Raw genomic sequence first — 24,533 nt, 5'->3', positions numbered from 1 at the left:
AAAGCGATAATCTGTTTCAATTCAATTCAATTTTATTTATATATCGCCAAATCACAACAAACAGTGGCCTCAAGGTGCTTTATGTTGTAAGGTAAAGACCTTACAGTAATAACAGAGAAAACCCAAGCTTGTCAACATTTGCTAATAATTCAGCACTCTACCCTTTTAGGCAAATATGGAAACTTCTGGCTCAAAAAAAAGAAAAGTTCCCCTATTCATCGATGTCCTTACAGATGCAACGTTCTGTCTGATACATTGAGCTGTGATGGCCGAGTGGTTAAGGCGTTGGACTTGAAATCCAATGGGGATTCCCCGCGCAGGTTCAAACCCTGCTCACAGCGAAGGATTGTATTATTATCCATTAAATGACCTTATTCTGATTACATGTGCAGGCAACTACAGTCATGGTATAGAAGAGCAGCCACTTTGACTTGGCTGGATGATCTTTTGAGGATTGGCATCATTGAACAGAAGTGGTAGCTTACAACACCAGCTGTTAGCCACATATGATGCTGTTTTGAAATTCTATTTTATTCATATAGGACCAAATCACAACAAACAGTCATCTCAAGGTGCTTTATGTTGTAAGGTAAAGACCCTACAATAATTACACAGAAAACCCAACTGTTAAAATGACCACATATGAGCAAGGTGACAGTGGGAAGGAAAAACTCCCTTTAACAGGAAGAAACCTCCAGCAGAACCAGGCTCAGGGAGGGGCAGTCATCTGCTGAGGGGGGAGAGACAGAGATTAATAATAACTAATGATTAAATGCAGAGTGAGGTATACACAGAGTAAAAAGAAAAAATGAATGAAAACACTCAGTGCATCATGGGAACCCCCCAGCAGCCTAGGCCTATTGCAGCAAAACTAAGGGAGGGTTCAGGGTCACCTGATCCAGCCCTAAATATAAGCTTGATCAAAAAGGAAAGTTTTAAGCCTAATCTTAAAAATAGAGAGGGTGTCTGTCTCCCTAATCCAAGCTGGGAGCTGGTTCCACAGAAGAGGGGCCTGAAAGCTGAAGGCTCTGCCTCCCATTCTACTCTTAAGTATCCTAGGAACCACAAGTAAGCCAGCAGTCTGAGAGCGAAGTGCTCTGTTGGGGTGATATGGTACTATGAGGTCTTTAAGATGTCATTATAAGATGTCAAATGTGATTATAAGGTCTTTTATAATCCTGATGGATATTGTTTTTGCATTTTTGTATTCTGAAAGTTATTATTTTATTCATAATTTCTCATCTTTTGTTGGTTTGGAGTCCTCTTGGACATGTGCTGTTTTTCCTTTGCCACTTTTACATTCTTCCAGAGGACTCTGGGTTTGAAACCGCAACTACCAAAGATTTCAACTGATGACTCTTTGAATCCCCGTCTGTCTTAACCCTCTGATCACACACCTGCTTCATCCAGAAACACTGGTATTCACCTGTGCTCCCCTCTAATGTCCTGACGTTTACGCAGGGTTGCAGAGTTTAGACACCAGTTCATTGCTTCTCTATGATTTATAAAATGTGCCACTGATTGCCACCTAATGCCACCAAACTCAGTGACTTTGAGTCGGTGATGCTGAATCACAGCCCTTCCTCTCCTCGTGATGTCACAACCTCAGCAGCCGCCCGCCTCCTAAAGCCGGCAGCGGGAGAGAGAAGTCAGTCAGTGTGCAGGGCTTCCCGCTGCAGAGCTGCACTCTGAATCATTTGTTTCACACAGGCAGAAGACGAGAAGCGGCAGAGGACCAACTAGTGGAAAAATAATAATAGAGAAATAAAAATCTCCTGAATGGCGCCGGGGAGCTGCAGCAGGAACATGGAGCGGTCAGACTGTGATACAAAAGGAAAGTCTAAGAGGAAGAGGAGGAGGAGGTGCAAAGGCAAAGGTTAGTCCAGCAGCTGCTGAACTTTATGTGGGAAACACAGCACGATGCTGACATTATACTAAAATACAAGTTGTCTGCAGGAGTGTTCAGTGAGTTTGTGTCTTTAGAGACTTTTTTATGGCATGATTTTTAATTTCACTGATAACATTCTTTCACGGGTTACGGTTACTGTATCACATTACATCAGTTACAGTGAGTGCATTAGAGCAGAGTTATTATATATCTGGTGTGTGCAGCTTGAATGAGTTAAAGTTGACTTCATCGTGTTTTGGAGGCAGAAATCACCTCCTGAGAGTTTCAGTTAAATCTCAGTGAGTCAGATGATCACAAGTGCAGCTTCAGACTGAACTCCAGAGGAAAAACCAAGCTTGTTACTTTGGTCTCAGCATCTTGTGATGATTTCAAGTGTTTTTTGTTTTTTTTTACTGTGAGTTTTTGTGTCCCTGTTCGAGCCTCCCTGGTTTCTGTGTTTATCCTTTTGTCCTCTGTCTTCATGCAGATCTTCTTGTCGGGGTTTTTTACTGACTGTCTCTGGGTTTTGAATCTGTAGTTGATACTCTGAGTTTGTGTTTGTGTTTACAGTTTTGATCCCTATATTTGGAGGTTTAGATTCTTTGGGAGTCTTTCCTTAGGTTTTGTTATTCTTGTGATGCTTCTCAGTTATATTATTATTATTATTATTATTACTATTTTGGGGGCAGGGTAAAGGTTAGACTGAAGTTTAGCCACATGCTAGACATGTAGAGTATTAAAAACTAGAAGCTAGCGCCCTTCACATCCATTTTGGCCTGTTATAAGATTTTTATTAACAAATGCCAAACAGGTGAAAATAGCACATAAAGGGATGAATTAAAAACTAAATATAAACCTGGATATTAAAAGCGCAGTGTTGGGAGTGTAGGGAGTGCAGCTCAGTGTGGGTAGCGTGGCCGAGTGGTCTAAGGCGCTGGATTAAGGCTCCAGTCTCTTTGGGGGCGTGGGTTCGAATCCCACCGCTGCCATAACTTTAGCGGCTGTGGTGGGGTGGTTTACACTATCAAGTAAAAAACTATCACATGATTATTCTGCTACAGAAAATGATAGAAACCTCTTGTATTTGTCAGCAGATCAACGTGAAATTGATTTCACTGATTAAATTGATACTCTTGATGTGTCTCCTGTGTTCTAGTAGCTGCAATTCCTGCAGTGTAACAGAGACATTGCAGCAGTATAACAGCACTCCATACATTTTCTAAATCAAACTAATACGCGCTCATTCCCGGCACAATGTGATGCACATATCCCGGTAAGAAATGACTTTTTTGCATTTTGCTGAGACTGGGAACCCTTTCCATGTTCAGAATTAGGAACCTAGCCCTGACCCTAAACAGGTCACCAGTGGTATTCAAGCACAGAGTCTTATTCTGGGAAATTCAAACACTGATGCAGACACTGGGATTGTTTCTCCCTGTGGAGCAGTGAAAAAGTGAGGGAGGGAGGGGTCCACGCTCAGATCATCTAATCTTAATCACAGTCAAACTCCAACTTCAGCTCTCGTCAATCAATCAAACCTGATATTAAATTTTGTACAGTCAGAGTCACCGGCCAGTACTCAGCTGCCTTTCATTAAATCCTCACTGCTCTGAGCTACATGTTTCCATCGCCACTGTAATCTGCTCAGTGACAGTGCTAACATGGTGAAGTTTTACTGTGCAACCAGCTGATAGCAACAAGGGCAACTGGAACAAGCTGAGCTAAAATCGTATCTAATAATTGACTATTTAACAAACAGGTTCTTACTGAACCGGGTTTCTTCTTTTCTTAAGACACTTTTTTTTTTTTTTTTTTTTTTTTTTTTTTTTTTTTTTTTTTTTTTTAGGGGCAGCACGGTGGCGCAGTGGTTAGCACTGCTGCCTCACAGTTAGAATACCATCTGGAAGGCCTGGGTTTGATTCCACCTTGGCCCAGGTCTCTCCCTCTCTCTGTGTGGAGTTTGCATGTTCTCCCCGTGCTTGTGTGGGTTTCCTCCGGGTACTCCGGTTTCCTCCCACATTCCAAAGACATGCACTTACTGGGGTTAGGTTAATTGGCTACACTAAATTGCCCATAGGTGTGAATGACAGCGTGAATGTGTGTGTGAAAGGTTGTTTGTCTCTGTGTTGGCCCTGCAACAGGCTGGCGACTTGTTCAGGGTGTACCCCGCCTCTCGCCCTATGACAGCTGGGATAGGCTCCAGTCCCCCCGTGACCCTGAACTGGATGGATGGATGGATGGATGGATGGATGGATGGATGGATGGATGGATGGATGGATGGATGGATGGATGGATGGATGGATGGATGGATGGATGGATGGATGGATGGATGGATGGATGGATGGATGGATGGATGGATGGATGGATGGATGGATGGATGGATGGATGGATGGATGGATGGATGGATGGATGGATGGATGGATGGATGGATGGATGGATGGATGGATGGATGGATGGATGGATGGATGGATGGATGGATGGATGGATGGATGGATGGATGGATGGATGGATGGATGGATGGATGGATGGATGGATGGATGGATGGATGGATGGATGGATGGATGGATGGATGGATGGATGGATGGATGGATGGATGGATGGATGGATGGATGGATGGATGGATGGATGGATGGATGGATGGATGGATGGATGGATGGATGGATGGGTTTTTTTTTACTTATATTGATGTGACAGAAAAGCTCGATGTTTACAGATTTGCTGGTTTAATGTTGCTGTAGAGCCACTGATAAAGAGCCAAACTGGAGGAGTTGCTGTTTAATCCCACATATCTGACATGATTAGTATTGTTTTCAGCTTTAATGTGATATTACTTTGTCTTCACTTGCTATTCGGCTTGGTTTAACGTTCATGCTTCTGTTAAGGTCGACTTTCAAACAGAGCTGTAAACAGTTGAAGGGGTTCAGGCTCCATCAGGAGAAGCTTTATCTGTATTTATCATCCAGTGGACGTCTGCAGAGCGTTTAAAACCCGGATCTCAGCTGATTGCCGCCTCACCATGGTGTAAACGCCACATCAGACTCCCTGAAGAATCATTACTGGTCAGGATTTGTTTGCTGTCATCAAATGGCAACAAAAAAATGACTTGTCTCCTTATCTGTTTGCTGTAACGCAGGATAAGCCAAACCCAAGTGCTAATTAAGAGACAAAAATGTGGACAATCACAGCAACACAATGTATCTCAGGCACATTTATCAGTGAGAGAAACCAAAGATGGGACCTGCTGCAATCATATATTGTTATATTGTTAAAAGAAGAAGAATCCACAGTGTGTTTGCTGCTGCTGATGGTGACACCACCACCTCCATTTGTCTCCATTTTTGGAGAGTTTACATGAAATCATTCAGAGGGCAGCAGTGTTGTGTGAACACTGGTCGTATTAACCCACATTAATAAGTTTGTTTTTTAAACACTGACTGCAAGAAAAAATGCATGAAGTTCTCAGTTTGTGTCTATCGGAGTCACAACATGCAGCTGAATGTGTTCACTTTCTGTTCATCTGTGTGAGCATAAATGCCTCATCAGGATATGAGCTCTGGTAATCATAATTACAGTCATCTGAGCAACAGGTCAGTCTTTTAGGATTAAACTGCCATTGTTCTGCACATGATAATCCTCGGTAAATGCTGCAGATTACTCCGTGATGGCCGTGGTATTACGTCCAGCGGTTATTCAAAGTGCGCTAAGCCTTTTCCACTTTCATTAATGACCCATTGGCCTTTTTTGTACATCAAAGTGTGCACTCTTTGAAAAATGCTTCCAGAAAATCATTAGTTCCCACAAATCCCACTATTTTAGGAGCACAATGCACTCAGCTAATGCTTCCACAGTATCCAACAATGAGCTGTACTTTAATGCCAGCTGTCATTTTAGAAACAGAAGGTGGCATCTTTCTCTGAAATGGCAAACGTCTCCATTTACAATGGAGCTCTGTGAGCGCACAGCGGGGGGGGGGACTCGAGTCGTGCGATTGCTGCACGCCCAGTAATTCAGCAGTGTTTGAGTTTCTCTCGTCTCCTCAGACTGAGCTCTCAGGCAGCTGGAAGTGTAAGCAAACTGTCACTCAAACAAGTACATGGGGGGCAAAAAAGAAGAAATAATCACAAGGGATTACCAAGTCTTTTCTGCTTACTGTGTTACAAAAACATCAAATTTAATTTAAAAGAAACTGAGTTTTCCCATATCCTTTAAAGCTGTTTTAAGGTCCTTATGTGCATTAAAAGGTCAGAGTTCATCGCTCCTACAGAAGAAACTGCTGCTGAACTCTCTGAAAGGTCTTGTTTGTCTTTAGTAACATATTTGCATTGCTGGCAACAGTAGCTAGTTTGGCATATCGTCAAAGAACAAGCAGCTTCCTCGCTCACAGTTTGGCTCCAACATGAGCAGCTATTACACATCCACCAGTATGTGAGGGTTCACGTGGGCCTGCATGACGTGCTTTTTGTCATCAGAGGGTGAACACGGGGCTCAGACATTTGTCTACCCTCCAAGAGCACAGACCCTGTTGGTGACTGGGTTAGTGGCCCACAGAGGTGGGAAGTAACGAAGTACAAATACTTCGTTACTGTACTTAAGTAGATTTTTCAGGTATCTGTACTTTACTTGAGTATTTATTTTTCTGAATACTTTTTACTTTTACTACATTTTTACACAAGTATCTGTACTTTCTACTTCTTACATTTTCAAACAGACTCGTTACTTTTTAACACGTCAGAGAGAAGTTTGCATTTCCAGTCAGTGCGCCGATCTGATCCTAAAAGGAGGAATAATAACACATAAGAAACAATCGTACTGGCGTATCCTCCATCACGGGGCTTATCATGTACAAAGGGATTAAATACACAAACCCATATAATTAATGTCTCATTTATAGCGCTATAATCAGGGCTCACAGCGGGCCGGACTGAGTCCGTAAGTTGTGCTCGCGGGACATAAACAGCTTAGCTAGCGCTACTGAAGAGGAGCGAGCATAAAGGGAATAACGTGTGGCAGGTAAATACAACGTTTTTAAATGCTCAACAAATATCAGCAAACACACAAAGTGTGTGCAGTTTGTTACACAGCTAGCTAAAAGAAGAGCTGCTGTATTTCAGGGAGAGAAAAGAGAGAGAAGTTCACTCAGAGATGGAGAAAGAGGACAGGAGAGGAAGAAGAGAGGTTAGATTTAAAGGTAAGGAGTGCAAAACAAACTGAAGTATGCTGACTTTGTGTTATTCAAAGATTGTATGAAAATACTGCAGTTTAGTGTGTAATAAACAGGTCAGCTTGTTGTACTGTATTTACAGTAAAGCTCTGTGTTGGTGCACAGAGGCTGTGTTCATGGTCAGAGTTACAGGTTACATCAGTGCAGCAGAGATGAGTTTGAATCAAAGCTGCTGATGCTGAGATTCATTCACTGAATCCAACATTTCTACAGCCTGTATGCTGTCAGTGTAGGGGATGGAGATCAGCTCAGATAGCTGTGAAATACTGGGTTACATCTTTGTGAGTTCAGTTCATCCACACAGAGCAGTAAACCTCAGAGCAGCAGCAGCAGGTCAGCTGATCACAGCCTGCACACCAACATCATTTACTGCAGCTACAATAGAAAGTTATGATTCTTCTCCCCATGCAGAGCCACTACAGCTGATCTTAGGGTTCCTCCACCTTCTGAATCCCACTGTAACCCCTGAGTATCCTCATGTTGGTGTTTAGGTGGAGGCACAGTCACCCTCTGCTATGGAGGACACAGAGAACAGAGCTGTGTTTAAATTCCTTTTCACAGTTTGTGTCCTACATAACAGATTCAAGCTGAATTCATTAATTATTAAAATTAAAATTTAGATTGGAGTAACGTTTCTATTCTCATGTATTATTTTACATTATTACAATAATATATAATGAGGTTCAGTTAGCTTTACAGAAAAATAGCAGGTAGAAACATCCTCCAAAGAACTACTTTTATTTTCTTACTTTGAGTACATTTCAGAGCCTGTACTTTTTAACTTTTACTTAAGTAAAGAAGTTGAACCAGTACTTTGACTTTTACCAAAGTATTTTTTAACACAAGTACTTGTACTTCTACGTAAGTACAGAATGTCAGTACTTTTGTCACCTCTGGTGGCCCATTGGTCTGAAATGCTAAGCTAGTGTGAAAGGCCTCAAATCTGCATTTTTTCTAATAGCCAGGAGGGGGCGACTGAAAAGGGGGCTGAAAAAGAAGTCAAACTGTAGAAAATGACCCTGCTGTCCACTTGATTTAGAACCTCAGAACACATTTTCCTAATTATCTGCCACCTATCCAAAGTGGGACAACAGGCTAAGCAGAGTATTCAAGAAGTCCTTATCCTCATCAACGCTTACCAGTCCCTCCTGGTGGATCCCAGGCCAGATAAGATAAATAATCTCTGCAGTCTCCTCCCAATTGCAGTATGCCCAGAAAACCTCCAAAGGGAGACTCCCAGGAGGCATCCTGATCAGATGACTCCACCACCTCAGCTGGCTTCTTTAGACACAAAGTAGGAGCAGCTCTGCTCTGAGCTCCTTCTGGATGTCCAAGCTCGTCTCTGAGGCTGAGTCCAGCTACTCTACCAGGAAAACTGAATTCACAACATTACTCATTCAGTCATTTCCTAGATTTCATAATCGTAGGTGAAGGTTCAGTATAAAACCTGCATTACTGCCGGTGCAGCTCCACTGGCCCACGGGTCCACCTGAACCTTTAAATGACCAAAGTGCAGGAACTTTATTCTCTGTGTCTCCTGATTAACCTGAAAATTATATTTTGATCAAAGAAGTGGGAAAAGCCTGCCCTAATACAGTTCTGTCACACACCTTCAGACAAACCTTAAAGGGACAGTTCAGCCCTGTGGAGCAGCACAGCGTTCACCTTTTTCTGTCCCCATAATTATGGTGCTCAGCTGTCACCTATATTCCTCCACAGGGAGAAGGTTATTTAAGAATATTATTCATCATTTTCAGGTGATCAAATGAGGCAAAGAAAGAAAAGAGTAAAAACAGGAAGCGCAATTACGTCAAAAAGGTGTGCAAAGAGCCCTAAAACACAGAGACACCAAAACCACCAGGGTAGGTTTCAGCTTGGTCCACGTCGCTTTAATTTCACCATGAAATAAAAACATCAACACAGCGAGTTGGTAAGAGTGTCCAGAATCTTCTAGATGTAAGGCCACTTTGTTTTAGCTCCTTTATTACAGAATGCTCTGAGCACAGACTGCAATGAAATTACTTTGTTAATCAGGATTGTAGTCTGGGTACAGATGAACTTTTTGGGAGCTTATCAGTAAAAATAAACTGGCATTTGGCTGTAAAAAAAAAAAAAAAATCCCCTTCTGCTGCCTTTTCAGTCAAATTAACAAACTGTCATTTGCTGGCTGTAAAGTCTTGCTGGAGACATGATTTGATTGTCCTGCTTTCAGCAAGGATTATGATTCTCCAACATGCAACAAACAGCTGCTGTCTGTGACGGCTCCGTGTCATGATGTGGCATGTGTTTGGCTATATTTGTATATTGGATGCATTTTGGATAAGTGAGCTCCATCGTGCAGTCAAACTTAGTGGGGCATGTCAGTGCGCAATTTCACTGATGGATTCTTCAATCGCCACACTTCTCTGGGGCTTGGGCTTTGTGAAACCATTAGCAATATGGTTTGTGCGCCCATTTAACTTAATTGCGGGGGTGCTCAGCGGGTAAAGTGTGGCCATAACTCTGCAAGTGTTAGGGGTCCCATCTTCTCTGCAGCTCAGGAGGAAAGTGCTGCAGCTGCAGTTTGATCCCCGGTGGGGCCGAAGCAGTGACAGAAGACGAGCACCTTTACTGAAAAATCCAGAACATTTCACATTTTTTTAATTTGCACGTTTTTAATGAATTACAAAGGCAAATGTAACCCAAAGAAAACAGCAGCTGTCCTGCACATTTTAGCCAAACATGAATGGGAATCAATTTCACGCCTGCTTCATTTAAAAAAAAATAATTAAATGATTCACACCAACAAACACAGCTCACAGATAGAGTTCAGATAAATCATTCAAACTGATGAAGTGACAGAAGTCAGCAGGCGAGGGCATTAAAAGCTGAAGCAAGGCCGTTGTGAGCGGGCAGCAGGCTGCCATAGATTACTGCCGTCACTCTTATTGTCTCTCGTTGGAGTTTCATTGCACATCGCCGTATGTTTCAGGCAATAATTTCATCACTCATTTCCAAATAATGATCATCAGCTTGTTGATTTGAAAGCAGACTTTTGTTGCTCGAGTGTGACGAGACAATGCACTGAACTAAATTTAGGCTGGAGAGAAGCTTTGAGGTCTGTTGTAGCTGCGTGGGAAAGGAAATGATACCTGACAGGGATCTGTGGTGAAATCACAAACACTTAGCTGCTGCAATTTTAACTACACAAAAAGATGCAAATGGGTTTGAAAGCCAGAACAATAAATCTGGAAATATGCAGTCGATTAATTGGCATGTATTAAACTTTATTTAAAGTCCTGACAAAAGAGCAATAGAATGGAATCGAATGTACATCCTGTATAATGACAATAAAGGCAATCAGATTGGATAAGTGAACTTAAGGGCTCTGGATCTGAGCCCTCAGTCTGCCTGCTGGTTACTCACAAAACACAGAAAAGCACTTCAGGAGCAAATAATCTGACTAGGAGTCTCAGGGAAGAGGAAAAAAAAAAAACAAGGACAACAATGAACTGAGGAAAACTGAGGGCTTAAAAACGCACATGAGGTAATTAGGGCAGAGGACACAGGTGAGGAGAACAATACACAGGTGAACAGAATCTGACCAATGAGACAAGGGGAAGCAAAATAAAACAGGAAGTGACAAACATGACAGAAATGCACACTTGACACACAGAAAATGAGGAATTAAATACAAATTAACTATAACATGATCCCATGATCCCAAACACAGCAGCAAATCTACAGCAGAATGGCTGAAAAAAAAAAAAAAAACAGCAACAGAAACACAGCGCAGAGATGCTCATCAACACTCAAACCTGTGAAAAAACAAAAACAGAAGGTCAGCTGTGGCAGAAGAGCTCGTTTGGAGGATGCAGCCGTCATTATTGGCCCCGATTCACTGTGTAACATCATTTAGCCTGCATGCATCAAACGTGACATCCTAAACAAGCTTCTTTAGATCTTCTAAAGATCCATGTCACACACTTTGGCTTGAAGTGAACTTGCTGAAATCAGAGCGTGTTGGAGCTTTTGCAGGCAGATGGAAGTTTAACCCTGTGTAGGAACTGTAAGGAGAATTTGACCACAGTGACTCACCGGCTGGTGTCCAACACTGTCGGGCCAATTTTGTCACTTTGTTACTTTGGTGTCTGAATCACAGTTTTTCTGTAACTTTGCGTTTGTAGGAGTATGTGTGGGACATGTGTTTGTGTGCATCTGTGTGAACAGTGCGTGTTCTGTACAAATGTTTCGCTCATTGGAACAAGCTGTCAGCAGTTTGCTCTCTCAGCCTGCCCACACATGAATGGAGAGCTGATCAAAGCTGGAGGCGCGGTGTGATCAGAGCAAATTTCCCCACAGGTAGAAGATTAAAAGGATACTTTCCTACTTTGAATATTTTTTTCCTCAACTTTTGTGAGCTGGAAAACAGTGATTCAACTCTTTAGTGTTTCTTCTTGTAACAAGAAATAAATTAGGTCATGTTCACCACGCGCACCTTCTCCTGTCTCCTATGAATTCACTCCAACATGAACATGAGCAGGATTTTAAGGAGGAGCACTCTGAAATCTTATTCATCTGTTCATCATTCAAAGAGACCTTCAGTCTCCTTCCATCTTCAGAAGGAAAGGAAGTGAAATCAAAACTCATCTTAAGCAACAGTGGAAATTGCTGAAGTGCTCTTTTTCCACTGGGTAATAAAAGTACTGCACAGTCTTCAGCATTGTAACCACGACTGTGCTGCTTCAGTCAAAATAGCCGGTATTAAAATGGATCTCTATTAAAAGTCAAAACACATTTATTAGACCATCTGTAATAAAAGCAAGAAAATATAAATATTTTAGAAAACTCAAAAAAACCTTCATGTTTTTTTACCCAAAGTTGTCAGTAATGAATCCAATCCAAAAAGGTGGAGAGTCTCGGGTATTCAAACCTTAGTGGGGGTTGTCCACTTCGGAGGTGGTCGTTGACCCATTATTAATCATGTGTGAGCCAAGGTGTGAGTCATTACCATCAGGGGTTTCGGGTGAAACCACTGTGAGAATTTGCTCCTATTGTGCAACCTATTGAAGTCAACAGAAGTAAGGTGTGAGTGGGATTTGAGGCACCTGGGAAGAGATTTCAAGATTGCGTAGGTGGCTAACAGCTGGTGTGGTAAGCTACCACCTCTGTTCAATGATGGTTGTTCACAGCGGACATAGATGACCTCTTTTATTCCTTTTTTCAAGGAATCCTCGAAAGAGTGTCCTTTAGTCTGAGTCTTGTTGAAGTGGCTCGGCTCTTCTTCCGTGATCTGGATGACCGACGTTGCCTGGGCATTTGTTTGGAATAAGGTTAAATAATGGACAATAATTCACAAAACTTCACCATGTTCTCCGCTGTGAGCAGGGTTTGAACCTGCGTGGGGAAACCCCATTGGATTTCAAGTCCAACGCCTTAACCACTCGGCCATCACAGCTCGATATACCGATGCACCAACTCTGCATGTGTGAGGAACAGAAGTTTCCATATTTGCATAAAAGGGTAGAGTGCTGATTTATTAGCAAATATTGGCAAGCTTGGTTCACAGCTTCGTCCATGAACTGTGTGTGTAACACAGAGACACATATCTGCTAAATAGTGATAATAATACACTAGAACTTGTTTGCTCAACAGAACCAAAGCAAACAAACTTCTTGTTTCACACAGCAAGCTCCAAAAGGCACCAACAGCACACTCAGTGAAGAGATCCAGTTTAAGGGCATAATGGGTCATCAGTTTATTCTCAGATACCTCTTTTCCACTGGTGCTGAAATACAGTGTCACGGATGAACAACAACAAAGAGTAGATCTGCAGTTCACAATCTAATAAATAATGGCAGGACACATTGACAATAATAAAGATGGATGCAGCTTCCGATTCTTAATGTACCCCAAGATGACAGACCTCCACTACACCGCCCATGATTTTTGTGGAGCACCTCAAAGTTGTCCAGTGTACACCCACAGCCACGGCTTTAGAATCGGTTGCCTGTTACAAATATTAAAGACATTACTTCAACCTTAGGCATCGTAATTAGGATTTGAACCTGTGCAGTCCAACACCTTCACTGCATGTCCCTCACAGCCCTGAAGTCACACTCAAGCATCACAAAAGAAAGAATAACCCTCCTTTAGATTTGTACTGAGGCTCATTAAACACAAGAAATATAAATAACGTATAAAAAAAAAAAGTATGAATGAAGCAGGAGTTTTAATTTTGCAGAAAAGGAACAAATTAACCAAACATCTACTCTTACAAATATCCTTCCTAATACCAAGTCAGGTGGTAGAGAAATTAATCCAAAAAGTTTTCATATTTCTTTGCCCTTGAGGAAAGACAGTCCACATTACAAGTAAATGAAACCACTTGCCATTAATTAAGCTTAGCAAATGAGATTATCCACAGCTGTCAGCCCACACACACACCGGACAGCGAATGGGTGCGTCTTGCCCCCCCCGCTATGCCTAATTTCATTATTCTATTAAATAAGGTTCATTAACAGTGGCTCAATGGAGAAACTTCCCCTCTTAAGCTTTAGTAAACACAAGCACTGTGGAAAATGAAGACATGCAAGCTTCCAGTAAAATTGTGGCTTTTTGGGTCCAAGCAGCTACCATCTGAATGCTTTTTTCTCTCTTTTCTTTTTTGCACTTTCTGCAATCATTGATGCATTTATCTCGGAGAATGCAAAGGCAAAAAAGGCTGTGGTGGCTGAGTGGTTAAGGCAAGGTACCAAAATCTAGCGGGATTCATAACCAGCTCGTGGAGACCTGCTTCTGTCTTGTGCAAATGTCCCAGCTGACTGAACCTCCCTGAAACTGGGACCTGGAGCCACAATGACCAATGATGAACAGTCACATGGTATCCCTGTAGGTGCTGGACTCTCAATCCAAAAGCTGCTTACAGGCTAAAGCCGTGTATTTCTAATAAAGCTGCTGATCTTTAGGGCCTGAGCGCTGAATGGTGTGAATTGCATCATTTATCATTTTTTACAGAACTAAAATGTCTTTTTGAGGCCCTAAATAAGCTCAAAAACTCATAACTCATCAGCAGAAATCAAAATTATATGGAGGGATGTAAAATGGCTCCTTAGCACCAGCTACATATTTTCAATGAAATAACCCCACCTCCATGTTCCATATATAAAATTTGGTACACTCATTAAACAGAAACGCTGTATAGAGGAATCATGTGTCTGGGTGTAGTATTCATACATCAGACACAAATTATCAGCGAATGTTTGCAAACTTGCATTTACTTTTAGTATAACTGGTCAGGCAGCGAGCATTAAAAAGGCTCCAAAAGGCACCAACAGCACAGAGTAAAGACATCCAGTTCAGTGAAGCCTAGCAAACAGCCAGCAGCCTAGTTCACACCCACCTGTAACTCAGTATGGTCACTTCCTTAACTTTTTCCATAACTTTGAGCATTAAAAACATCAATTTCTTTTTTTGCCACAGCAACAGAGAGAGACAGGAAATGGAGGACAGATACAAGGGAAGACACGCGGGCAAGTCGGCGACAGGCCAGGACTCAAACCCGTGCCGCAGGGCGGCATATGCATGTGGTTGCCTGTTCCACCACTGAGCCACCCAGGAGCCCTTCAATTTCTTTTTATTTATATAGTGTCAAAGCATAACAGCCATCTCAAGGCACTGTATGTTGTAAGGTAAAGACTCCACAGCATAAGGGAGAAAACCTCAACAATCATACAATCCTCTGTGAGCAAGCACTTGGCAATGGTGGGAATGAAAAATTCCCTGTTGACAGGAAGAAACCACGTTTGGAGAGGGGCAGCCATCTGCTGCGACTGGTTGCTGTGAGGGAGAAAGGACAACACAAAGACTGGTCATGTGGACCCAGGCTGTAAACATGTTTGTTTCTGCTCTAAAGTTGGACATTTTCACTGGGAGTCTGCAGGGACTGACTCACCTTTGCGTTCAGCCTCAAGTGGCCAGTAGAGGAACTGCAGTTTTTAGCACTTAGCTCATACTGTATGCATTCATGTAAAACATCCCAGTTTGCACTGCAAACACTTTAAAAACTGACTTTAAACACCTTTTAGCCACATGAAGACCCTTTTCTGGTTGACTTAGGATATCTTTGACATAATTAAGGAGGATGACAAACACCTGAATACACCACTAGCAAACATCCATGCTATCCAGCACTGGTTTCATCCAGTTATTCACTAATTTGCTATAGAATGCACACATGCTTTACATTTTTTAAACCAAAAACTATCACATCCACTTACCTGTGTTGCAAAACCACAGCTGCACAACCCCACTGTGTAGATCAGCTCATCTAAAAGGTTACAGGTAGATTAAGCAAACAACGTTGCAACTTGGATAACCTCTACTTAAATCAAGTGGAAATTTTAATACTTTAATTCACAAATGGTGTGAGTTAATGAGGGGCTTTTTTCTGGATGAGCGAGGGCGTGTTTGTCTACGTGTGAGAAGAAATCAAGTGAAAAAAATGAATGAAAACATGAAAATCGCAACAAGCGTGGGAAGACATGAGAGCTCAGTTGATATAACGCAAAGAAAAACAGTTATTAACGTCTTTTTTTTTGTCTGAAAATAAATGGTCCCATTAGCTGTGATGATGCCGGTCATTAAAACACCTCCAACCTCCACCTGCCTTCAGAAGCACAGGACTCACATCATTACGTTCACATCCCATCTCACAGCTCTCATTCATATCAGCCCACCACTTAATGGCATCACACGCCTAATATAACTGAAAGGTGGAAGGTTAATGCATAATAGTTTAGTCTGCACTCTTCATTATTCTAATGACTTTTAGTTTGCATTGCAGTGCCCTCCAGTATCAGCACTCACAAGGGGTAAAAACGAGCCAAACGGGCAATAAACTTACCCACAGAGAAGTCGGAAAACTCACGGAAAACTTACATATTTAGTCTTACTGTAACTTCTTTACTACTGCTTTGTTTTCAAAGGAAGTGTCTCAGTTTAATGGTTTCACACCACTTTCACTTGCATGAAGGACAACTAATTTCAAATGATTTTTGTCATTTTCAGCCGTGTTCAGCTTGTAATATTGGATTTTTTAAAAATAATTTTTCATTTGAGGAAGCTTTAAAAGTGAAAAATGGGAAGTAATAAAATTGCAGACTACATTAATGATGAGCAGAAAATCTTTAATATCTTATGAACAATATACCCACCGCTGCAGCTCATATTTCAGTGTTTATGTGTGTACATGCTGCACGAGAAATTTTAAAAATAATATCTCTTAAATTGTGCTAGGGCCTCAGATAAATGGGAATAAATGGGGTCACTGGTTTAGGGAGGAACAGAGATCAGCGGTTGATCTATTATGGTGATTTTTTTTTCCTGAAGTCAAACTCCAAAAACAAAAGATGTGTAAGCTGCAGTGAGATGGAGCCGTGTGTGGGAATTCACTGGGGAGTTCTAAATGATGTATTTAAAATAATGCTGTTTTTCTCTGCAGTCGTTTTAGAATAAATTTGGTTCCCATTTGTTTGTTTTAACCAGTCACACTTAAATTAAAGATTAATCATCGCAGTTACTGAAGGCTTCCCCAAATAGTGTGTGATGTGAGATATATATATTAGATATATATTCCTATAGCAGCCACTAAAGGCTGAAATGTCATTGCATCCACCACCAATCTAAGTTCTGAGAAAAGTTGTGAAAAACACTGGATAACAAGAACCACATTTACTTCTTGCCAGCCATCCATTTTCTTCCACTTATCCAGATCAGGGTCACATGGGGGGGGGCAGGGCCTATCCCAGCTGTTGTGGGTCAAGGGGGGACATGCACATTGGACAGGTCAGCAGTCTGTTGCAGGACTAACACAGAGAGACAACCGTTCACACTCATTCTCACACCTAATTCAGAACCATCAGTTTGCCTAATAAGCATGTCTTTGGACTGCAGCAGGAGCCGAGAATACCCAGAGAGAACCCGCACAGGCACAGGGAGAACACCCAAACTCCACACAGAGAGACCCAAACTGGTTGGTGGATTCAAACTCAGAACCTTCTTGCTGTGCTAAAGTAAAAGTAAAAAGCAAATGAAAATCAATAAAGAATGAAATGAATCACAGAGTGAAGTAAAATGCAAAACATTTGCGAATTTCCTAACTAATAAAGGCTGTAGTATCTATTCCTCTCTTATAAAGCTCCAAATGGAGACTGAAACAAAGCTCACTGATTTCAGTCTCTTTAAATAAATGCAAGTGAAGCGATGCATCAGGAACCATGTAAAGTAGACCCTGCTCAACAACCAGGTCCGGTCAAAGTATTCAGTGAGTTATGCTACAAGATACACAAACTTCATGAGTCTTTAATTTCTTCAGTCAATATTTCCATTACCTTTAGCGCTGCTAAACATCAGCCAAAGGTCCTCTACAATGAAACAAACAGTGACTAAATTGCTTCATCATTAGTGCAATACCCAACCTTATTACTAGTATTAGTTGGGACAGTACATGTATTTTTCATACTGTTATGTCTTCATTACTGCTGTTTCCCTGCTGACTCATAGTTGTGCTTCTTTTACCTGCATCATATACTATAATATTACACATGTGAAATGCAGCACAGCACCACAAACTCTGTTTCCTTTCAATATATTGAAGTTTCTGTGAACAGGGTTTGAACCTGCACAGGTACCCATATTGCATAGCAAGTTACCTATGCAACAGCTTAACCTCTCAGCTACCACAGCTGAGCTTTAGGAAATATTAAATGACAAACGGAAAAAAGAAACACACACAGCGCTGAGGCTGTAGTCCAGCTTCAGATGGCTGGTTGTGGGTTCTTAGTTGAAGCAAAGTGTGCAGGCTTGCCATATACACTTAAAGAAAGTGTGCATAAAGTTAGAAAAAGAGCCTTCAGACCTTTGCTGATTTTACAGTGAAGCAGCCCTCAGCTGATGTAGACAAGCTGGAAGATGGGGAACAGGTAACTAGTGATAGATAGATAGATAGATAGATAGATAGATAGATAGATAGATAGATAGATAGATAGATAGATAGATAGATAGATAGATAGATAGATAGATAGATAGATAGATAGATAGATAGATAGATAGATAGATAGATAGATAGATAGATAGATAGATAGATAGATAGATAGATAGATGGATTGTATTTTCCCAAACTGTAGGACAACATTAAAATGAGGATTTTTGTTTTTCTCATTTTAGTGCTTGTTGTTCAGCTGCTGCGCATCATTTGCATCACAGTGAAACTTTTGTCACCACTCAGGTGTGAGAGAGACTTCCTCCTCCAGACGAGAAGCAACCCCACCGCCTATGCATGTCTGCAGAACTTTCTCAGTGAATGTCATTGTTGTGTTTGGTCCTTTGGATCATGGACTCTCCTCAGGAGAAATTGTCAGCTTCAGCAGCAAAAAAACAAACCAACAAAAATTGAATATCAAGCTGGAAAACCTCAAGTTTATGGAATTCATGTAACAGTCTGGACACCATTTTATTGGTGGTCTTCTAATGTCCCATTTTATTGAGGTGCTCAGTCACGTTTAGACCTTTTTGCTGCCCCCACAAAACTCAGCCCAAATAGTTGATCAGAGTTACACCCCCACCCACATCCATCAAGTTAACAGTGGTCTAATACACCTTAATTTGCATGGGTCACTCATTATACAGTACTGTGCAAGAAATCTTGAGTTACGACTAATTTTTTAAATAATTTACAGGATACGGGTGCAGCCATTTATTGAAACATGCAAACATATATGGAAATGAGGTCATAAGGTCAAAGCAGAGTATGAGCACCTTTATTCTTCAACACAGCCTGAACTCTCTGAGGCAGCTTTCTGTCATTTCTTTAAGGAACAGTTCTCCAGCCTTCTTGAAGGACATTCAAAGCTCTTCTTTGGATGTTGCCATCTTTCGTTCTGTTCTCTGCCAAAACGATCCCACACTGTTTCAATAATGTTGATGCTTTTCTATCCAGGCACGCTTTTACTGTGTTGGATCATTGGCTCAACTCACAGTTGTACCTCTCTCCTGACCTGCTCCATACATACTGATGACGATTTGAACAATAATTTCCTATTTGTATTCATTGTTGAGTGCCTTTTTTAAATAATTCATAGTTCATTGTGAAGTGGTTTAACAAACAAACAAAAAACATTCCTCTTCAGGTACAAGGACTGGAGTGAAACTGAATTTAAAAGCAGCCAATGTCCAAAGAACTACTCTGAAAGCCTGGAGAGCACTTTAAATATTACAGAGGGTGAAAGTCTGGCAAAATATAAAGACATTATGGTGGCTCAAGACTGTTGCACCACGTGAAAGTTTAAAGAAATTTATCACATAAATAAAAATATTAAAATATAACTTGATCATCATCAGTGCTCTGTTATGTGTCATCACATCACATAACCATCACACCTGTGTCACATAGCTGTGATGGCCGAGTGGTTAAGGCGTTGGACTCGAAATCCAATAGGGTCTCCCTGCGCAGGTTCAAACCCTGCTCACAGCGGTGCAACTGCAATGCAAGTTGCATTTAAACACAATATTATTTGAAGACTTTAGTTGTGATTCTTGGTCTCAAAGTAGTTACAGTATCGCTTCTCAATCGTAAAGTTGGAAAAGTCTACACAGTTCATCAACATGAGTTAAAATCCACTTTCTGAGGAAGGAGGTGACATACGCATCTCAGCCAAGACTACAGCTTCTGTGCTCTAACCTTTATTTAATCTGTTTAATTTTCACTTACATTTAGGCAGCAGTACTACTTGGTTACATTTAGGACATGGTTAATGTCCTTCCTGATAATGTTGCCTCGTGCTCCCAGCGGTGACAAGAACACAAGCAAAAAGCAAAACTAGAGGAGAATCCATCTGGAGCGAAAAGGAGGGAGCAATGGTCTGTGGCCACCACCTGCAAAACCATGTTGCCGCTCAAGTGCACCTGCTGTCACACAAAAGCAGGTGAAATGGATTCACAGTGGTTTCCGCTCCCTAACAGCACAGACTGATGTCCCTGAAGTTTAACAGACTCTGCGTCATATTTTGATGGCCGAGTGTGGCCTTAATGTTTCCTGAGAAGTGAATCTTTAACTGAAAGGGAGTCGTTTCAGTCATGTAGTTTTCACAAAAAAAAATGATCCTGATTCACCATGAGACTGAGCTGAGTACCACTTATATATATATTTTTTTTTTTTCCTTTACATGTCTATATCTATATAGTGTAAAAATGACAGCTTTGAATAGTGTGACTGTTTCCAAATTACTTCAGCATTACAGTAGTTTGGCAGTCCAGTGTTGCGTGGCAGTGTGGTGATAGCACCAAGCCCTGGGTTCAGATCCACTGGCTGAGGATCTCCCTGTGCCTGTGTGGGCTGTACTCCAGCTTCCTCCCACAGACATGCATGTTAGGTTAATTGGTTCTAAACTGACTGTAAATATGAGTTAAATGAACTACTTTGAATGTATAGAATAAAGCAGTTTCTTGTTACATATGCAGTTATTTTCTATACTGCTGTTTTATTGTGCTGGCTAGTTATTATTTCTGCAGTTGAGGGAAAATTGTTATATTAATATTTTGTGTCTCAGGAGGCATGGTGTGGTGGTTAACATTGCAGGAAGAAGGTTGTGGGTCTAGCTTTGCATGTTCTCCCTGTGCCTGTGTGGGCTCTCTCTGGGTACTCTGGCTGTCCAGCTGTCTGTCTCTATGTGTTAACCCTGCAACAGGTGTACCTTGGCTCTTGTCCTGGGACAGCTGGAATAGGCTCCACTGCTCCATTACTCAAATAAATTACACTTTTTAGTGGCTGTTTTCCCTCATCTTTCATCACTTTAACATTTTTCTTTATCATCTTACTAATTGCTTTATTCTCACATTATCTTAAGGAAATGCTACTCTGAATCTACTCTGATAAGCCAGAGAGGATGTGGGTGAATATGTTTGTCATAATGGTATTTTCCAAGTTAATTGGAAAACCGTCATAGGGGACAGGCGGGGTAAACCATGAACACACCTGGACGGGCTGTCGGTCTATCACAGGGCCACTTTGAGCCACTCACCAAATCCTTTGGAAAAGATTTTGTGCTCAGTTTAAAATCTGTGTGACTGGGTTAATAATAAAAAGCTCCTCATTCAGTTTAAAGCCCACGATGCTTCTTGTGTGAAAGCCTCAGTCCTTATCACAGACACCTTTCAATTACCCCGGCTGGCTCGGAGCCACTTCCCTGTTTGTTTTCACTTGGTTCATTCAGAGGGAACTCTAATGGTGTTGCTGGCTTCCTGCAGTAGATTTTCACTATCACCGTATATGTGTTTACCTCAGTCCATTTCATTACTTCTGTGGTTCAGGGTGAATATAAAACATTGCAGCACAGTCATTCAGAATCGCAGCTCTACCTCAAATCATTTCACAAACACAAAATATCAGAGGTCAGAGTAAATGGGGGAAAACACACTATATCTTTCCATTTGTGATATATATAGATGAAAATGACCTCATGTGTTTTTCATGCTGTTTTTCAGGATGCAGCAACACGGTGCCAACTTTCATGAGCCCCATCAAACACTGGGATACTGAAGCATCATCAGCTGAAGATGCAGACAATTCAAGTAAAGGCTGTCCCTCCTCTCACTGCACACTACATGCTTAAGATTCGTGTTTTACTTTTCTAACATTTGAGTTGCAAACAGTTTATGGGGTTCTTTACAAAACACCAATGTTTTATTAACCTGCATTACATTCTTAGCCATGCTAGCAGCATACTGACTTTTTGGACTGCAATGTTATCCTGTCAGTATGTTGTCAGTATCCCGTTATTTTCCTTTAGCACAAATATTAGGGCAAAGCTTTACTCATCGAAGGAAACATCTACATCATGGGCCTGTGCCACTATGACCTACAGGCACTCATCCCCATAGGAGGAGTCCCAGTGACTCTTTTCCTGCTAAAACAATGAAATTTGTTCCTCGGCACCCATTACTGAGCGCCACAAAGTGCAGCGCATTCAGGTTCTCCTCAGGATGCATCATAATAACTTAAAGGGACCCTCTGTGCTCATTTCCAGGGTCACATTTTCTTGGACTCTACTAGAGTAGCTTTGCTTTAACAGTTCAAATTAATAATTATTTATCTATTAAGGGCTTTGTTACTGGGCCCCTCAGTTCATTCTCTATCTACAGCAAACTGTGTTTGCTCCAGGTAGAGGGAGCTCTGTGCTATGCTTCCAGAGACCATCTTAGAAATATATCCTCTCATATTGTCAGTTATGCATTATGCAGAGCCAAGAGTAAAGTAAATGGCTGAAACTCAGTGTTGAGAGCAGTCTGAAGCCTGAACTCATAGAGGTTGCTTGTGCATCCACTGATCAAGCATAACATTATGACCACCTCCTTAATACTGTGTTGGTCCTCCTTTTGCTGCCAAAAGAGCCCTGATCCATCAAGGTATGCATTCCACTAGAGCCCCGAAGGTGTGCTGTGCTATCTGCACCAAGAGGTTAGCAACAGATCCTTCAAGTCGTGTAAGATGCGAGGTGGGGTCAGGGATCAGACCTGCTGACAGCAGACACGGAGGAGCAGAACGTGCAGTCTCAAAGTGAGCTTTTTTTTACAGGTGCAGAAACCAAGAAATCAAAAGAAGAATAAACAGCCAGTATAGCAGTAAACTTAGGGTCAATTAGTCTTACAGGAGAACAAATATACTTGGCATGTAGTACTAAAATGGTTGCAGCTAACGCAACCGCCATCAACCAACACAAACACTGAAATTTCCAACAGAGTGAACTACTGAGCTACTCAAAGAGTTGTTACTGGAACTGTTACAGACTCTGAAGCCGACTTGTTCTCTCAAACAGGCGCAGGTTCCTTATGGCATCTAAGGAAAAGAGATTTTCCATGAAGCAAAACTATGTTCAAATATAGCCTCACTGAGCAGCTAGCATGGCTGTGGACTCTCAGTTTTGTCCACATAGGCCAGCTCACACATACAGAAATAATTCATAGCCAAGACCACCCCGACTTTCAGGTCCTGCACTTTGGGCCAATTTCAACATATCTGATGCATAAAATGCATTGTGATTCAAACAACAGAAAAAAACATCTCACAGTGAACATTTTGATCTCTACAACAGGTACCAGCAGTTTGGAGGTGAAGGAGAACCAGGAAGACAAATGCCAGGTGGAGCGTAACTTACTACGAAAGTATCACCCGTCAACTTTTTATACACCTTTCCACAGAGACGGACCAAGAGCTCTGAAGAGGAAGCAGCCGTTGGTAGACGGAAAAGACCGGCTGCTCTACCAAAGCCACCTGACCTGTAAAAGAGCAGCTTGGGCCGTGACTCAGAAGAACGCACTGGTGCACCTGAACGAGTTACGACCAGGTCTGCAGTACGATATCACATCAAAGACTGGCCCACTGCATGCACCTGTGTTTTCTGTAGGTGTGGAGGTAAACGGCTTCCACTTCGAGGGCCGAGGACCAACTAAAAGACAGGCCAAGATGAGGGCTGCAGAGCAGGCTCTCCAGTCATTCATCCAGTTCCCAAATGCTTCCCAGGCTCATGCCACCATGGGGAACTTCACTAGCACACCTATGGACTTTACAGCAGATAAAGTGGATATTCCTGATGAATTTTTCAAAGAGTTTGAGCCATCAGTGCTTGAGGACTGTGATCTAGTTCATTGCAACGCAGCAAAAAAGGAGGTCTTCTCCAGCATTTACAACCACAGGAGACTTGTTCGGCTAACCCTGGACTTGGTTTCCTCTGCAAATCCAAAAAGACGAGCAGTCAGCAGCTCACTTTTAGAGCACCTCAGCCCGGTGGCACTGCTCAATGAGCTGCGACCAGGGCTCAGGTACATGTGCCTGACTGAAAGAGTTCCTGGCAGGGCGATGAGGAGTTTTGTTATGGTGGTCAGGTTGGAGGGGGCAGTGTTTGAAGGCTGTGCTCCCAGTAAACGACTGGCCAAGTCCCAGGCAGCAGCAGCTGCCCTACAGTCTCTTTACAACATAAGTCTGGGACCAGAGAGGACCTTTATGGGTTTGCAGGACAGCAGGGCCAAAAATCAGCTACCTCAGGTGAGTGTTTTACCTGTAATCCCTTTGTTAATTACCGACCCATTTGAAACTTTGGATGTATGGATGTGTTCTGCTTTGTAAGAAGGGAGTTGCATATCTCTGGACAGTGACAAAATACAGACAAAAACTGAAGGAGACTGTCGTGAAAATATTACTTTAATATCTGAAAAAATAACAATAGGTGCTGCACAGTGATGCATGAAAATCTAGTAAGTTAACGAGAACCTGAAGCACTGTGCCAGCAGGGGAAAAAAGACACAGGAATTCAAGAGTAAAGAGATGACCCGACACAAACTGAGGGAAAACCAAGCAGTAACATCCAGAGGTAAAAAAAATGAAGCCAATGC

At 41.8% G+C, this 24,533-nt stretch overlaps 1 protein-coding gene and 4 non-coding genes across 5 annotated transcripts in view; 4 read left to right on the top strand and 1 right to left on the bottom strand.

Annotated features, from left to right (window-relative positions):
- Positions 1–259: 259 nt before the first annotated feature.
- trnas-uga (transfer RNA serine (anticodon UGA)) lies at positions 260–341 on the top strand. Its single transcript has one exon. It is a non-coding gene; the product is annotated as a tRNA-Ser (tRNA).
- Positions 342–1,669: 1,328 nt separating this feature from the next.
- The window catches only part of LOC115796515 (double-stranded RNA-specific editase B2), a 38,955-nt gene continuing 16,091 nt past the window's right edge, over positions 1,670–24,533 (top strand). Inside the window, exons 1-3 of the mRNA XM_030752947.1 lie at positions 1,670–1,876; positions 21,630–21,716; positions 23,237–24,186. Coding sequence (XP_030608807.1) covers positions 1,780–1,876; positions 21,630–21,716; positions 23,237–24,186 — 1,134 coding nt within the window. The 5' untranslated portion in view covers positions 1,670–1,779. The remainder of the gene's footprint in view (positions 1,877–21,629; positions 21,717–23,236; positions 24,187–24,533) is intronic.
- Positions 2,796–2,877, top strand: trnal-aag (transfer RNA leucine (anticodon AAG)). The gene has a single exon. It is a non-coding gene; the product is annotated as a tRNA-Leu (tRNA).
- On the bottom strand, positions 12,465–12,546 carry trnas-uga (transfer RNA serine (anticodon UGA)). The gene has a single exon. It is a non-coding gene; the product is annotated as a tRNA-Ser (tRNA).
- Positions 19,539–19,620, top strand: trnas-cga (transfer RNA serine (anticodon CGA)). The gene has a single exon. It is a non-coding gene; the product is annotated as a tRNA-Ser (tRNA).

The sequence above is a fragment of the Archocentrus centrarchus genome, chromosome 17 (assembly GCF_007364275.1).
Source record: "Archocentrus centrarchus isolate MPI-CPG fArcCen1 chromosome 17, fArcCen1, whole genome shotgun sequence".
NCBI lineage: Eukaryota > Metazoa > Chordata > Actinopteri > Cichliformes > Cichlidae > Archocentrus > Archocentrus centrarchus.
Note: the sequence above shows the minus strand (reverse complement) of the source record. Positions and strands in the feature narration are given on the sequence as shown.